General features: G+C 40.0%; 1 protein-coding gene across 3 annotated transcripts in view; it reads right to left on the minus strand.

Annotated features, from left to right (window-relative positions):
- Positions 1-13,270, minus strand: part of SPOCK3 (SPARC (osteonectin), cwcv and kazal like domains proteoglycan 3) — a 440,790-nt gene that overhangs the window by 159,003 nt on the left and 268,517 nt on the right. For all 3 annotated transcript variants that reach the window (XM_049711361.1, XM_049711362.1, XM_033403539.2), the window contains exon 6: positions 9,117-9,231. In XM_049711361.1, coding sequence (XP_049567318.1) covers positions 9,117-9,231 — 115 coding nt within the window. The remainder of the gene's footprint in view (positions 1-9,116; positions 9,232-13,270) is intronic.

The following is a 13,270-nucleotide window of genomic DNA, read 5'->3' on the forward strand; positions in this document are numbered from 1 at the left end:
TGATACGGATCTAGGAAGTTTCCTTCTTAACATATCAATATAAACACCATGCAGAGAATTTGAACATGCAACACAACCCTGTTAACAAGCGGTCTTCTTCTCACAGGTGTTACCTTCCATTTAACGCACTTTTAGTTCATTCTGCGGTTCGTGGGAGGTTATGATACAGCGACCCCACGTCAAACATCTCTTCTCATACAAAAGCAAGTTTAAAGGCAGAACATCTTACTGAGGGTTCCCTGGAGAAGAAAAGCTGTGTGAGATGTCCACGTGCACTTAGGATGCCTCTCCTCAAAGGCTGTCCTTAAAAGCTTCCCATGAAGAGAAGGAGATGTGGGTGTTCAGCACCAAGGTAGGAGGCACCTCATACCCGAAGTGACTTTCAAAGGAAGGTGTATTCCAAGATGTAAACGGGGGCAGGGCGGAGGCAGGCACAGTCATCCAAGCACTTCAGTCCATAGGAAACACACACAATTCGCTCTTAATTACACAGGAGCTGATCAGCGAGTTCAAGGTCATGCTGACCATCCTTATTTGAGCTCCACTAGGGCCCCTGGACTGGGAGACGGGGTGGGGGTGGATATGCAGAGGAACGAAGCTCGGAGGCGGGGACTCGGGACTGGAGGGAGGCAAGCGGGTGAGGCTCGAAGAACGGGAGCCTGCAAGGCAGCTCACAGCCTTTCCTACACTTGCGGGTGCCTCTCTGCACGGCGTCTAATGCTCGAACACCAGCTTACCACTAACTTGCAAATCACCTAATTGACTTTTGATTAATAAAATAGATTACTGGCTTTACTAACACTGAAAAATAACACAGCTTTTCAAATTAAAATTATTGGAAGATCTGCAAGATGGTGGAAGACTAACACGTGGAGATCACCTTTCTCCCCACAAATAACATCAGAAATACATCTACATGTGGAACAACTCCTACAGAACACCTACTGAACGCTGGCAGAAGACCTCAGACCTTCCAAAAGTCAAGAAACTCCCCATGTACCTGGGTAGGGCAAAAGAAAAAAGAATAAACAGAGACAAAAGGATAGGGACGGGACCTGCACCAGTGGGAGGGAGCTGTGAAGGAGGAAAGGTTTCCACACACTAGGAAGCCCCTTCGCGGGCGGAGACTGCAGGTGGCGGGGGGGGGGAAGCTTCGGAGCCGCGGAGGAGAGCACAGCAACAGGGGTGCGGAGGGCAAAGCGGAGAGATTCCCACACAGAGGATCGGGGCCGACCGGCACTCACCAGCCCGAGAGGCTTGTCTGCTCACCCGCCGGGGCGGGCGGGGCTGGGAGCTGAGGCTCGGGCTTCGAGGAGAGGGGACTCAGAGCGCCGCTTAAAGGAGCTCCAGAGAGGCTGCGAACCGCGGCTAAAAGCGCGGACCCCAGAGACGGGCATGAGACGCTAAGGCTGCTGCTGCTGCCACCAAGAAGCCTGTGTGCAAGCACAGGTCACTATCCACATCCCTCTTCCGCGGAGCCTGTGCAGCCCGCCACTGCCAGGGTCCCGGGATCCAGTGACAACTTCCCCGGGAGAACGCACGGCGCCTCAGGCTGATGGAACGTCACGCCGGTCTCTGCCGCCGCAGACTCGCCCCGCATCCGTACCCCTCCCACCCCTGGCCTGAGTGAGCCAGAGCCCCCGAAGCAGCTGCTCCTATAACCCCGTCCTGTCTGAGCTAAGAACAGACGCCCTCAGGCGACCTACACGCAGAGGCGGGTCCAGATCCAAAGCTGAACCCCCGGAGCTGTGCGAACAAAGAAGAGAAAGGGAAATCTCTCCCAGCAGCCTCAGGAGCAGCGGACTGAATCTCCACAATCAACTTGCTGTAGCCTGCATCTGTGGAATACCTGAATAGACAACGAATCATCCCAAATTGAGGCAGCGGACTTTGTGTGATTTTGCTTGTATAGCTTTGCTTTTACCATTTGTCCTAGGGTTCTGTCTGTCTGGTTTTGGGGGTTTTTTTTAGTATACTTTTTAGCACTTGTTATCAATGGTGGGTTAGTTTTTTGCTTTGGTTGCTCTCTTTCTTTTTTTTATTACTTTTTAATTTTTAATAATTATTTTTAATTTTAATTATTTTATTTTAGTTATTTTTTCTTTCCTTCTTTTTTTTCTCCCTTTTCTTCTGAGCCGTGTGGCTGACAGGGTCTTGGTGCTCCGGCTAGGTGTCAGGACTGTGCTTCTGAGATGGAAGGCCAAGATCGGGATATTGGTCCACCAGAGACCTCCCAGCTCCACATAATATCAAATGGCTAGAGCTATCCCAGAGATCTCCATCTCAATGCTAAGACCTGGCTCCACTTAACGAGCAGCAAGCTGGACAGTGCTGGACACCCCAGGTCAAACAACTAGCAAGACAGGAACACAACCCCACCCATTAGCAGAGCGGCTGCCTAAAATCATAATAAGATCACAGACACCCCCAAACACACCAATGGACGCAGTCCTGCCCACCAGAAAGACAAGATCCAGCCTCATCCTCCAGAACACAGACACCAGTCCCCCCCACCAGGAGGCCTACACAACCCACTGAACTAACCTTACCACTGGAGTCACACACCAAAATCAGCAGGAACGACGAAACCGCAGCCTGCGAAAAGGAGACCCCAAACACAGTAAGTTAAGCAAAATGAGAAAACAGAGAAACACACAGCAGATGAAGGAGCAAGGTAAAAACCCACCAGACCAAACAAATGAAGAGGAAATAGGAAGTCTACCTGAAAAACGATTCAGAGTAATGATAGCAAAGATGATCCAAAATCTTGGAAATAGAATGGAGAAAATACAAGAAACATTTAACAAGGACCTAGAAGAACTATAGAGCAAACAAGTAATGATGAACAAGACAATAAATGAAATTAAAAATTCTCTAGAATGAATCAAAAGCAGAACAACTGAGGCAGAAGAACGGATAAGTGACCTGGAAGATAAAATAGTGGAAATAACTACTGCAGAGCAGAATAAAGAAAAAAGAATGAAAAGAACTGAGGACAGTCTCAGAGACCTCTGGGACAACATTAAACGCACCAACATTCAAATTATGGGGGTCCCAAAGAAGAAGAGAAAAAGAAAGGGACTGAGCAAATATTTGAAGAGATTATAGTTGAAAACTTCCCTAATATGGGAAAGGAAATAGTTAATCAAGTCCAGGAAGTGCAGAGAGACCCATACAGGATAAATCCAAAGAGAAACACTCCAAGACCCATATTAATCAAACTATCAAAAATTAAGTACAAAGAAAAAATATTAAAAGCAGCAAGGGAAAAACAACAAATAACATACAAGGGAATCCCCATAAGATTAACAGCTGATCTTTCAGCAGAAACTCTGCAAGCCAGAAGGGACTGGCAGGACATATTTAAAGTGATGAAGGAGAAAAACCTGCAACCAAGATACTCTATCCAGCAAGGATCGCATTCAGATTCGATGGAAAAATTAAAACCTTTTCAGACAGCAAAAGCTAAGAGAATTCAGCACCACCAAACCATCTTTACAACAAATGCTAAAGGAACTTCTCTAGGCAGGAAACACAAGAGAAGGAAAAGACCTACAATAACAAACCCAAAACAATTAAGAAAATGGTTAATAGGAACATACATATGGATAATTACCTTAAAAGTCAATGGATGAAATGCTCCAACCAAAAGACATAGACTGGCTGAATGGATTCAAAAACAAGAGCTGTATATATACTGTAAACAAGAGACCCACTTCAGACCTAGGGACACACACAGACTGAAAGTGAGGGGACGGAATAAGATATTTCATGCAAATGGAAATCAAAATAAAACTGGAGTAGCAATTCCCATATCAGACAGAATAGTCTTTAAAATAAAGAATATTATAAGAGACAAAGAAGGACACTACATAATGATCAAGGGATCAATCCAGGAGGAAGATATAACAATTGTAAATATTTATGCACCAGCATTGGAGCACCTCAAAACATAAGGCAAATGCTAACAGCCATAAAAGGAGAAATCGACAGGAACACAATCATAGTAGAGGACTTTAAAACCCCACTTCCACCAATGGACAGATCATCCAAAATGAAAATAAATAAGGAAACACAAGCTTTAAATGATACATTATAAAAGATGGACTTAATTGATATTTATAGCCATTCCATTGAAAAAACAACAGAATACACTTTCTTCTCAAGTGCTCATGGAACATTCTCCAGGATAGATCATACCTTGGGTCACAAATCAAGCCTTGGTAAATTTAAGAAAATTGCAATTGTATCAAGGATCTTTTCTGACCACAACGCTACGAGATTAGATATCAATTAGAGGAAAAAATCTGTAAAAAATACAAATACATGGAGGGTAAACAATAGACTACTTAATAACCAAAAGATCACTGAAGAAATCAAAGAGGAAATCAAAAAATACCTGGAAACAAATGACAAGAAAACACAATGACCCAAAACCTATGAGATGAAGCAAAAGCAGATCTAAGAGGGAAGTGTACAGCAATACAACCCTACCTCAAGAAACAAGAAAAATCTCAAATAAACAACCTAAACTTACACCTAAAGCAATTAGAGAAAGAAGAACAAAAGAACCCCAAAGTTAGCAGATGGAGAGAAATCATAAAGATGAGATCAGAAATAAATGAAAAAGAAATGGAGGAAAAAATAGCAAAGATCAATAAAACTAAAAGCTGGTTCTTTGAGAAGATAAACAAAATTGATAAACCATTTAGCCAGACTCATCAACAAAAGAAGGGAGAAGACTCAAACCAACAGAATTAGAAATGAAAAAGGAGAAGTAACAACTGACACTGCAGAAATACAAAGGATCATGAGAGATTACTACAAACAACTATATGCCAATAAAATGGACAACCTGGAAGAAATGGACAAATTCTTAAAAAAGCACAACCTTCCGAGACTGAACAAGGAAGAAATAAAATATATAAACAGGCCAATCACAAGCACTGAAATTGAAACTGTGATGAAAAATCTTCCAACAAACAAAGCCCAGGACCAGATGGCTTCACAGGTGAATTCTATCAAACATTTAGAGAAGAGCTAACACCTATCATTCTCAAACTCTTGCATAATATAGCAGAGGAAGGAACATTCCCAATCTCATTCTATGAGGCCACCATCACCCTGATACCAAAACCAGACAAAAATGTCACAAAGATAGAAAACTACAGGCCAATATCGCTGATGAACACAGATGCAAAATTCCTCAAGAAAATACTAGCAAACAGAATCCAACAGCACATTAAAAGGATCATACACCATGATCAAGAGGGGTTTATCCCAGGAATGCAAGGATTCTTCAATATATGCAAATCGATCAATGTGATAAGCAAGTTTAACAAATTGAAGGAGAAAAACCATATGATCATCTCAATAGATGCAGAAAAAGCTTTTGACAAAATTCAGTACCCATTCATGATAGAAACCCTCCAGAAAGTAGGCAAAGAGGGAACTTACCTCAACATAATAAAGGCCATATATGACAAACCCACAGCCAACATCGTTCTCAATGGTGAAAAACTGAAAGCATTTCCACTAAGATCAGGAACAAGACAAGGTTGCCCACTCTCACCACTATTATTCAACATAGTTTTGGAAGTTTTAGCCACAGCAATCAGAGAAGAAAAGGGAATAAAGGAATCCAAATCGGAAAAAAAGAAGTAAAGCTGTCACTGTTTGCAGATGACACAAAACTATACATAGAGAATCCTAAAGACGCTACCAGAAAACTACCAGAGCTAATCAATGAATTTGGTAAAGTAGCAGGATACAAAATTAATGCACAGAAATCTCTTGCATTCCTATACACTAATGACGAAAAATCTGAAAGAGAAAATAAGGAAACACCGACATTTGCCATTGCAACAAAAAGAATGAAATACCTAGGAATAAACCTACCTAAGGAGACAAAAGACCTGTATGCAGAAAATTATAAGACACTGATGAAAGAAATTAAACAGGTTACCAACAGATGGAGAGATATACCATGTTCTTGGATTGGAAAAATCAACATTGTGAAAATGACTATACTACAGAAAGCAATCTACAGATTCAATGCAATCCCTATCAAACTACCAATGGCATTTTTCACAGAACCAGAACAAAACATTGCACAGTTTGTATTGAAACACAAAAGACCCCGAATAGCCAAAGCAATCCTGAGAAAGAAAAACGGAGCTGGAGGAATCAGGCTCCCTGACTTCAGACTATGCTACAAAGCTACAGTAATCAAGACAGTATGGTACTGGCACAAAACCAGAAATATACATCAGTGGAACAGGATCAAAAGCCTAGAGTTAGGGCTTCCCTGGTGGTGCAGTGGTTGAGAGTCCGCCTGCCAATGCAGGGGACACGGGTTCGTGCCCCAGTCCAGGAAGATCCCACATGCCGCGGAGCGGCTGGACCTGTGAGCTATGGCTGCTGAGCCTGCGCGTCCGGAGCCTGTGCTCCACAACAGGAGAGGCCACAACGGTGAGAGGCCCACGTACCGCCAAAAAAAAAAAAAGCCCAGAGATAAACCCATGCACATATGGTCACCTTATGTTTGATAAAGGATTCAAGCATATACAATGAGAAAAGACAGCCTCTTCAATAAGTGGTGCTGGGAAAACTGGACAGCTACATGTAAGAAGAATGAAATTAGAACACTTGCTAACACCATACACAAAAATAAAGTCAAAATGGATTAAAGACCTAAATGTAATGCCAGACACTATAAAACTCTTAGAGGAAAACATAGGCAGAACACTCTATGGCATCAATCACAGCAAGATCCTTTTTGGACCACCTCCTAGAGAAATGGAAATAAAAACAAAAATAAACAAATGGGACCTAATGAAACTTCAAAGCTTTTGCACAGCAAAGGAAACCATAAACAAGACGAAAAGACAACCCTCAGAATGGGAGAAAATATTTGCAAATGAAGCAACTGACAAAGGATTAATCTCCAAAACATACAAGCAACTCATGCAGCTCAGTATCAAAAAAACAAACAACCCAATCCAAAAATGGGCAGACGACCTAAATAGACATTTCTCCAAAGAAGATATACAGACTGCCAACAAACACATGAAAGAATGCTCAACATCACTAATCATTAGAGAAATGCAAATCAAAACTACAATGAGGTATCATCTCACACTGGTCAGAATGGCCATCATCAAAATATCTACAAACAATAAATGCTGGAGAGGATGTGAAGAAAAGGGAACCCTCTTGCACTGTTGGTGGGAATGTAAATTGATACAGCCACTATGGAGAACAGTATGGAGGTTCCTTAAAAAACTAAAAATAGAACTACCATACCACCCAGTGATCCCACTACTGGACATATACCTGAGAAAACCATAATTCAAAAAGAGTCATGTACTGCAATGCTCACTGCAGCACTATTTACAATAGCCAGGACATGGAAGCAACCTAAGTGTCCATCGACAGATGAATGGATAAAGAAGATGTGGCACATATATACAATGGAATAGTACTCAGCCATAAAAAGAAATGGAATTGAGTTATTTGTAGAAAGGTGGATGGACCTAGAGTCTGTCATACAGAGTGAAGTAAGTCAGAATGAGAAAAACAAATACTGTATGCTAACACATATATATGGAATTAAAAAAAAAAAAAAGTGGTTCTGAAGAACCTAGGGGCAGGATAGGAATAAAGATGCAGACGTAGAGAATGGACTTGAGGACACGGGGAGGGGGAAGGGTAAGCTGGGACAAAGTGAGAGAGTGGCATGGACATATATACACTACCAAATGTAAAACAGATAGCTAGTGGGAAACAGCCGCATAGCACAGGGAGGTCAGCTTGGTGCTATGTGACCACGTGGAGGGGTGGGATAGGGAGGGTGGGAGGGAGACGCAAGAGGGAGAGGATATAGGGATATATGTATACGTATAGCTGATTCACTTCGTTCCAAAGCAGAAACTAACACAACATTGTAAAGCAGTTATAGTCCAATAAACATGTTTTAAAAAAAAAAAAAAGATGCTAAAGGAGCAAAACACACACACACAAAAATTAAAATTATTATCTCAAATGTTACTTAACAAGTAAAGACCAATATAAATGGCATGAATGAACTTCAAAAGTTTTATCTCTAATAAAATATTGATCATGGGACTGTGACATGTAATATCAGGTATAGAATGTTTAAGACAATAACGGCTTACACTAAATCCACTTCACATCCACTAAGTTGTTTTCCTATGCATATCCATTATTCATATTTGTCAGGAAAAAGGCAAAAACAAATTCTCTGCATTAAGGACCCACGATAGTAGTTGTTAAATTACAAGATTCAGATGGCTATAAAAATACGGTAAATGTTGACGATGATGCTTATGAAACAGTCTTTGTCTCAAAGAAACACCTGGCCCCAGCATTTCTTCCTTCATCTATGGCTGTGAAGAACTGAAACTAGCAGCCGTGGAGATTGTTTTGAAAGGCATAAACAATATCTCAAACATAAAAATGCCATGTAAACCACAATATATAACCTGTAAAAGTCAATTTATATGCTGTAACCTGTGTCGGGTTAAATGTACTTCATTACCTTATTACACATCAAACCAATAAAAATAAAGATTTAAGAACTCTAATTGAAAGAAAGTTTAACTTACAAAATTCTTCAGCAGGAAATTTTATATACACACAGGCACACATGTACATACACATACACACGCTCTACATGGGGTAGACACCTTTATTTAAAAAGGTTAGTATTCATTGATTTACCAGTTTCATTTTGACCAAACTAATTTATCACTTACTATGTTACTACTGACCAGTTGTTGGCTCCAAATTAAAAAAGAGATGTAAAACACACATTTTAGGCAGAATAATTCACAAGAGGCATCACTGTAGTTTTCTTATATGTAGAAATAATCATCCAGCTGTTACTATTGAAATAACAGAAATCTACAGAAAGACATTACTTGCTATAATAATTGAGGCTAAAGGAAAAAAAAGTTCACTTACAGTATAAATATAAAAGTTCAGTATATGTATAGAAGTAAATTTAATTGTGTATTCAATGACTTAACATTCACCGCAAAATATTTTAATAGAGGAAACAAATGTAAAAGTATAGATAAATTTTCATCACCTACCTCTCTTCATATTCCTGCTTGAGCCCGCGGTCGTATCTGAGGGACACGGGCAACGCCCTCCACACTTGACTGAGATCTGTTTTCCTAAGATGCATGCCTGGTATTCTAGTTTGCACTGTATAAAAAGAGAAAAAATAGTAATTCAAGTACATTTAGTTATATCAACCGGAAGTCAAGAACATGACAAAAGGGCACCTGCAGTTCTATGACACCCGCTATAGACAGGTGAATGGGACAGAGCAGAGCGTGTTACACCTGAATCCGCATCCTGTGATGCCACTCCCAGTGCGGTGTCTGGGCCAGCACTGAAACGTTCTCAGCCTCAAGTCCTAATATGAATAATGCGGAAGATAATACCTAATCTAGGGAAATCTAAAAGAGTGATACAAATGAACTTATTTACAAAACAGAAATAGAGCCACAGACTTAAAAAACAAACTTTTGGTTACCAAAGGGGAAAGGCAGGGGATGGATAAATTAGGAGTTTGGGATTGACATATACACACTACTTTATATAAAATAGATAATCCACAAGGACCTACTGTACAGCACAGGGAACTCTACTCAATACTGTATTATAACCTATGTGGGAACAGAATTCGAAAAAGAATACACATATGCGTAACTGATACACTTTGCTGTACACCTGAAACTAACACAACATTGTAAATCAACTACACTTCAGTAAAAAATCGAATCCACAGAATTTTAAGAATCAAATGCTAGTAGCTACCATGAATCAGGCTCTCAGCAAATGTGAATAAAAGCTGAATGAAATTAAAGGCAAACGATCGACATTGTTATGGCACATTAGGACATTTTTTTTAGTTTATTTTTGTTTTAATTTTCTTTGTAAACATTGCTCTTTATAAAATTTAAGCCTGAGTAATTTAAATAATCCTTAAGATAATATTTTATAACTGTATGTTTGACATGATTTTAAAAACCGCAAACCTACTCCATCATTTAAGAGGCAATAATTATCTTCCGCCTCTAAAAAATATAGATCTTGCTAATTCTGAAGTAATGTGATTTCTTTCCTGGCTGGGTCCATAATTTACTCAGTGCAAATGATTTTAAAATTAAATAGGGCAGACTTTCTGGCTCCAACCGACAAATGTACCAGTGACTAATTTAATTCAGCTTCAGCTGATATCAGGAAGCACGGAATATACCCAATGACTAATCAGATTACTCACATATATGTAACATTTTTTTCCTTGCCGAATAACTCTCTAATGGATAGGCAAAATTCTTAACTAGGCCTGTTACAAAAGATAAAAAATTATTATATTTGAAATATATTTGTAGTGGCTTAGCGGGCCTTTTTGGAGGAATAAACTCTTTCAAAGGTATTATTTTTCATTATTCAATCTTTCAAGAATCCAAGAAAAATGACCTTGTCACATAAAATTGCAATGAATTTTAAATGTAATTTAAAATGCCCAATAGTAATCAAATGTAGAAATAAATAAAGAGATTATGAGTTTTTTAATAAAAGACAATTTACATGAAACCTTGAGACTTCAAATTTAGTATTATTTACTGTAACTACTTTTAATTTAATATTTCAGAAACCTGGATTGGTCATAAGATAATGACACAATTTATGAAAAGTTCAAGAGCAATTGTAAGTGGCGTATGAAGAGACAAAGCCAAAAGTCAATATTAATTACAGCTAATGTGGAATTTTGAAATTTGAAAATGTTAGGTCCTTTCAAAGATGTTACACCATACTCATTTACATTTTAAATGTAGTTTATCTTAGCAGTGATTTTTTTTAATAACAAAGGAATGTCTGAAAAATACCTGAATAAACAACAAAAATAGCACAATCTTTATAAAAAGTTGATTTAATTTTCATCAAAAAAGTTTGACCTCTTAGCTAATTTTCTTGGATATGTTACAATTTAAAAATTTCACAGCTGTCTTTAAAACTTGCATGATATGATGAAGTTGTAGCTTTGTAAAGAATTCTTTATAAAGAATTACTTTGTAAATGAAACAATTTCTCTTTCAGAATGATTCTGTGGAACACTTCTTTTCTGTATGCATGTCTGTAAAGAGCAACAGAATCAGATGTCTAGCAAATACACCCCACGTGTATAGTTATATGAATCTAGCTTCCTGTCGTCAGAAAACCATTTATTTTTTTAACTCATGAATTGATTTTGAAAAAAATCTTCATGAAGAATTTTATTCAAAGAATATAAAGATATTAAAAGTACTATTTAAAAATATTTTTTAGCTACACCCACTGATTGCATTTCTAATTAATAATATTCAATTTACTTAATTATCACAAAGCTGAAATATTTATAACAGTATAAGTGAACTAAAACATCACATAAAAGGCATGCTTATTAGTCTGTAATTAACCCAAAATGCAAATACTGTAGAGGAAGACATGATTAATGCATTCCTGATTACCTAAGACCTTTAGTCTTGAGAACACTTGAGTTACCAGTGATCCTGAGGACTCAGCCTACAGGATGGGTTTTCTAATGTCAAAACTGACAACTGTCAGGGAAAATAAGTTATTTGTTTAAAAACAGGGTCAAAGAAGAAGATGTGATCTTTCCACCCGCAGAAAAGGACTCTGGCCAGGAGACCCTGGGATTGGCCACTGGTAAGGTTTGCAAGATGACGTAACCCCCATGGTCAGGGACATGGCTTAGACCAGAGGTTCTTGTCCAGGGGCTGACTCTGCTCCCTGGGGACATCTGGGGACAGTTTTGGTTGTGACCATGGGGCGGGGAGCGGGGGGGATACTGCTGAATTACTAGCTAGAGGCCAGAAGCGCTACTGAACACCTCGCAGCACACTGGTCAGCCCCTCCAGATTAAAGCGCTACCCGGCCTCGCATGTCAGTAGAGCCGAAGCTGAGGAGCCCTGTGAGGGGTGCTGGTCTTCCAAAGGACATCAGATGGATTAACTAAACTCTCAACGCCTCATCCACACTTCCTTAGGGCGTTTTTTCTTGAGCATTCACTAAAGTAACACATACAAAATAAAAACAATGGTATAAACAAACTACCAGCTACAAGTACTTTATTTTTTAAATTTTATTTTTAGTAAATTTATTTATTTTATTTATTTACGATCGGCTGTGTTGGGTCTTTGTTGCTGTGTGTGGGCTTTTCTCTAGTTATGGCGAGCAGGGGCTACTCTTTGTTGTGGTGCACAGGCTTCTCACTGCGGTGGCTTCTCTTGTTGCGGAGCATGGGCTCTAGGCGCGTGGGCTTCAGTAGGTGCGGCGCGCGGGCTTTAGTAGTTGCGGCACGCGGGCTTCAGTAGTTGTGGCACACGGGCTCAGTAGTTGTGGCACGCGGGCTCTAGAGCACAGGCTCACTAGTTGTGGCGCACGGACTTAGCTGCTCTGCAGCATGTGGGAACTTCTCAGACCAGAGCTTGAACCTGTGTCCCCTGCATTGGCAGGTGGATTTTTAACCCCTGCGCCATCAGGGAAGCCCTACAAGTACTTTAATTTCTCAGAAAACCCAGAAAATACAAAGTATTTTGTAAGACAAAGACAACAACAACAGACAACAACATACAGTTTATCAACAGCAACGTTCATGAGGCATCCCTGAGTGTGAAGCTCTGGGATCTGATGCATTACTGTTTTGATCATTGAGTAAGACAAGCATACTTTTAAAAATAAATTTTACAAGTCAAACTTAGCTTCTGCATCTGATCAGAAATATCAATACATGGCTCAAATGGGATTCAAGCACTCTTTTATAGTGTTTCTAATGTAGAACAAGAATGTAATTATCAGTAGGTAAAACAGCAACTATGTTCTGTGTGGTATTGTAGTGATAAACACATTTCTTCAAGTGAAGATAAACTGAGGAACACGGGATGCTACGCATCACTTTTTAGCCTCCGTTTTACCTGGGCTGGACTGGCTAACACACCACATCATCCCTCTTTAATACCTTAGAGGCCCAGTATCTCAGACACGCCCTGCGCTTTCACAGGTGGCTTTCCTCGCGTCAGCATGGCGCCCCCTTCCCGAGCACAGCCTCCACCTGGGTTTCCTGGTCCCTGCTCTGTGTGGCCCAGCCCAGCCCAAGGCAGCCTACCTAGGAGGGGGTAGAACCCTGACCCCTTCCTTCAGCTGGGATTTACCATCTGCGCGCACACCCTCA

This window comes from Orcinus orca, chromosome 6, assembly GCF_937001465.1.
Source record: "Orcinus orca chromosome 6, mOrcOrc1.1, whole genome shotgun sequence".
NCBI classification, from domain to species: Eukaryota; Metazoa; Chordata; class Mammalia; order Artiodactyla; family Delphinidae; genus Orcinus; species Orcinus orca.